Below are 1,236 nucleotides of genomic sequence, written 5' to 3'. Positions count from 1 at the left end.
GGTCAGACTTTACAGTTAATACTCTGCTGATTGGTTTGTACTGAAAACAGGCTAATTCTGACTAAAATATATTTTTTTACTTTTATATTATATTTTTATTATTAATAGTTGTATCATGACTAGTCAGTGTTAATTTTGTTGTGTGTACTATCTATAGTCTGTAAAGTAAGTCATGTGTCGACCTCTGTACTGATGCTGCTGTGACACCTGGATTTACACTGCAGGACAATAAAGGCTGCTTCTATTCTATTCTATTCTATTCTATTCTATTCTATTCTATTCTATTGTAAACATGTATAAACAAATAAAACTCAAATATCCTGAAGCTTCCATGATAACTTGTTGGGATGTTTTGGTGCAGCTGGATCCAGATATTTGGACTAACTTACCTGTACTCATCACTGCAAGCCAGGTCCTGAATGTCCTCTTCAATCAGCAGGTAGGCCTGCAGGATACACACACACACACACACACACACACACACACACACACACACACACACACACACACACACAGTGTGAGGTCATGTGATCAACAGTTATCAGTGAGATGTGCAGTCTCACCATCTTTCCTCCTGTCGCCCTCATGTGATGTCTCTCTGCTAACCACTGCTTATCCTTTGCATCTGCTGCATACTGACACACACACACACACACACACACACACACACACACACGTCACACTCCTTGCAAATTACACACACCTACAGAACTCAGACAGGAAGTGAACATGTGTAACCCTCACCCTTCCTGTCACAGCTTTGTTTATAAATCCAGCAGGTGTGTAACAACAGGTGTGTAACAACAGGTGTGTAACAACAGAATAAACAGCTTAACCCTTCCCTTCGTGCTTATTTCTACACCTGACCAGGTGATGTTAGCAGGTTTTACCTTGAACAGGTCGGCGTGTTTGATGTAGATCCGTCCTCTGGTCCCGCCCATTCCGAGTGCCCTGTAATGACATCACAACAGCCGATGACTCACTTCCTGTGAAGCTGTTTGTGTCCCACCCATCATTTAATTTATTCAGTTGTTTACTTCCTGCTTGTCCCCTGTTTACTTCCTGCTAGTCTCCTGTTTACTTCCTGATTGTCTCCTGTTTACTTCCTGATTGTCTCCTGTTTACTTCCTGCTTGTTCCCTGTTTACTTCCTGCTTGTTCCCTGTTTACTTCCTGCTTGTTCCCTGTTTACTTCCTGCTTGTTCCCTGTTTACTTCCTGCTTGTTCCCTGTTTACT

At 42.0% G+C, this 1,236-nt stretch overlaps 1 protein-coding gene across 1 annotated transcript in view; it reads right to left on the bottom strand.

The window, feature by feature from the left end:
- LOC106531743 (deoxynucleotidyltransferase terminal-interacting protein 1) overlaps positions 1–1,236 on the bottom strand; it is a gene marked incomplete in the record, with an annotated part of 12,432 nt that overhangs the window by 2,981 nt on the left and 8,215 nt on the right. The window contains 3 exon segments of the mRNA XM_014027660.1: positions 390–445; positions 564–635; positions 891–951. Coding sequence (XP_013883114.1) covers positions 390–445; positions 564–635; positions 891–951 — 189 coding nt within the window.

Source organism: Austrofundulus limnaeus, unplaced genomic scaffold (assembly GCF_001266775.1).
Source record: "Austrofundulus limnaeus strain Quisiro unplaced genomic scaffold, Austrofundulus_limnaeus-1.0 Scaffold671, whole genome shotgun sequence".
Lineage (NCBI taxonomy): Eukaryota > Metazoa > Chordata > Actinopteri > Cyprinodontiformes > Rivulidae > Austrofundulus > Austrofundulus limnaeus.
The sequence above is the reverse complement of the archived record's forward strand: the minus strand, read 5'-3'. Positions and strand labels throughout refer to the sequence as shown.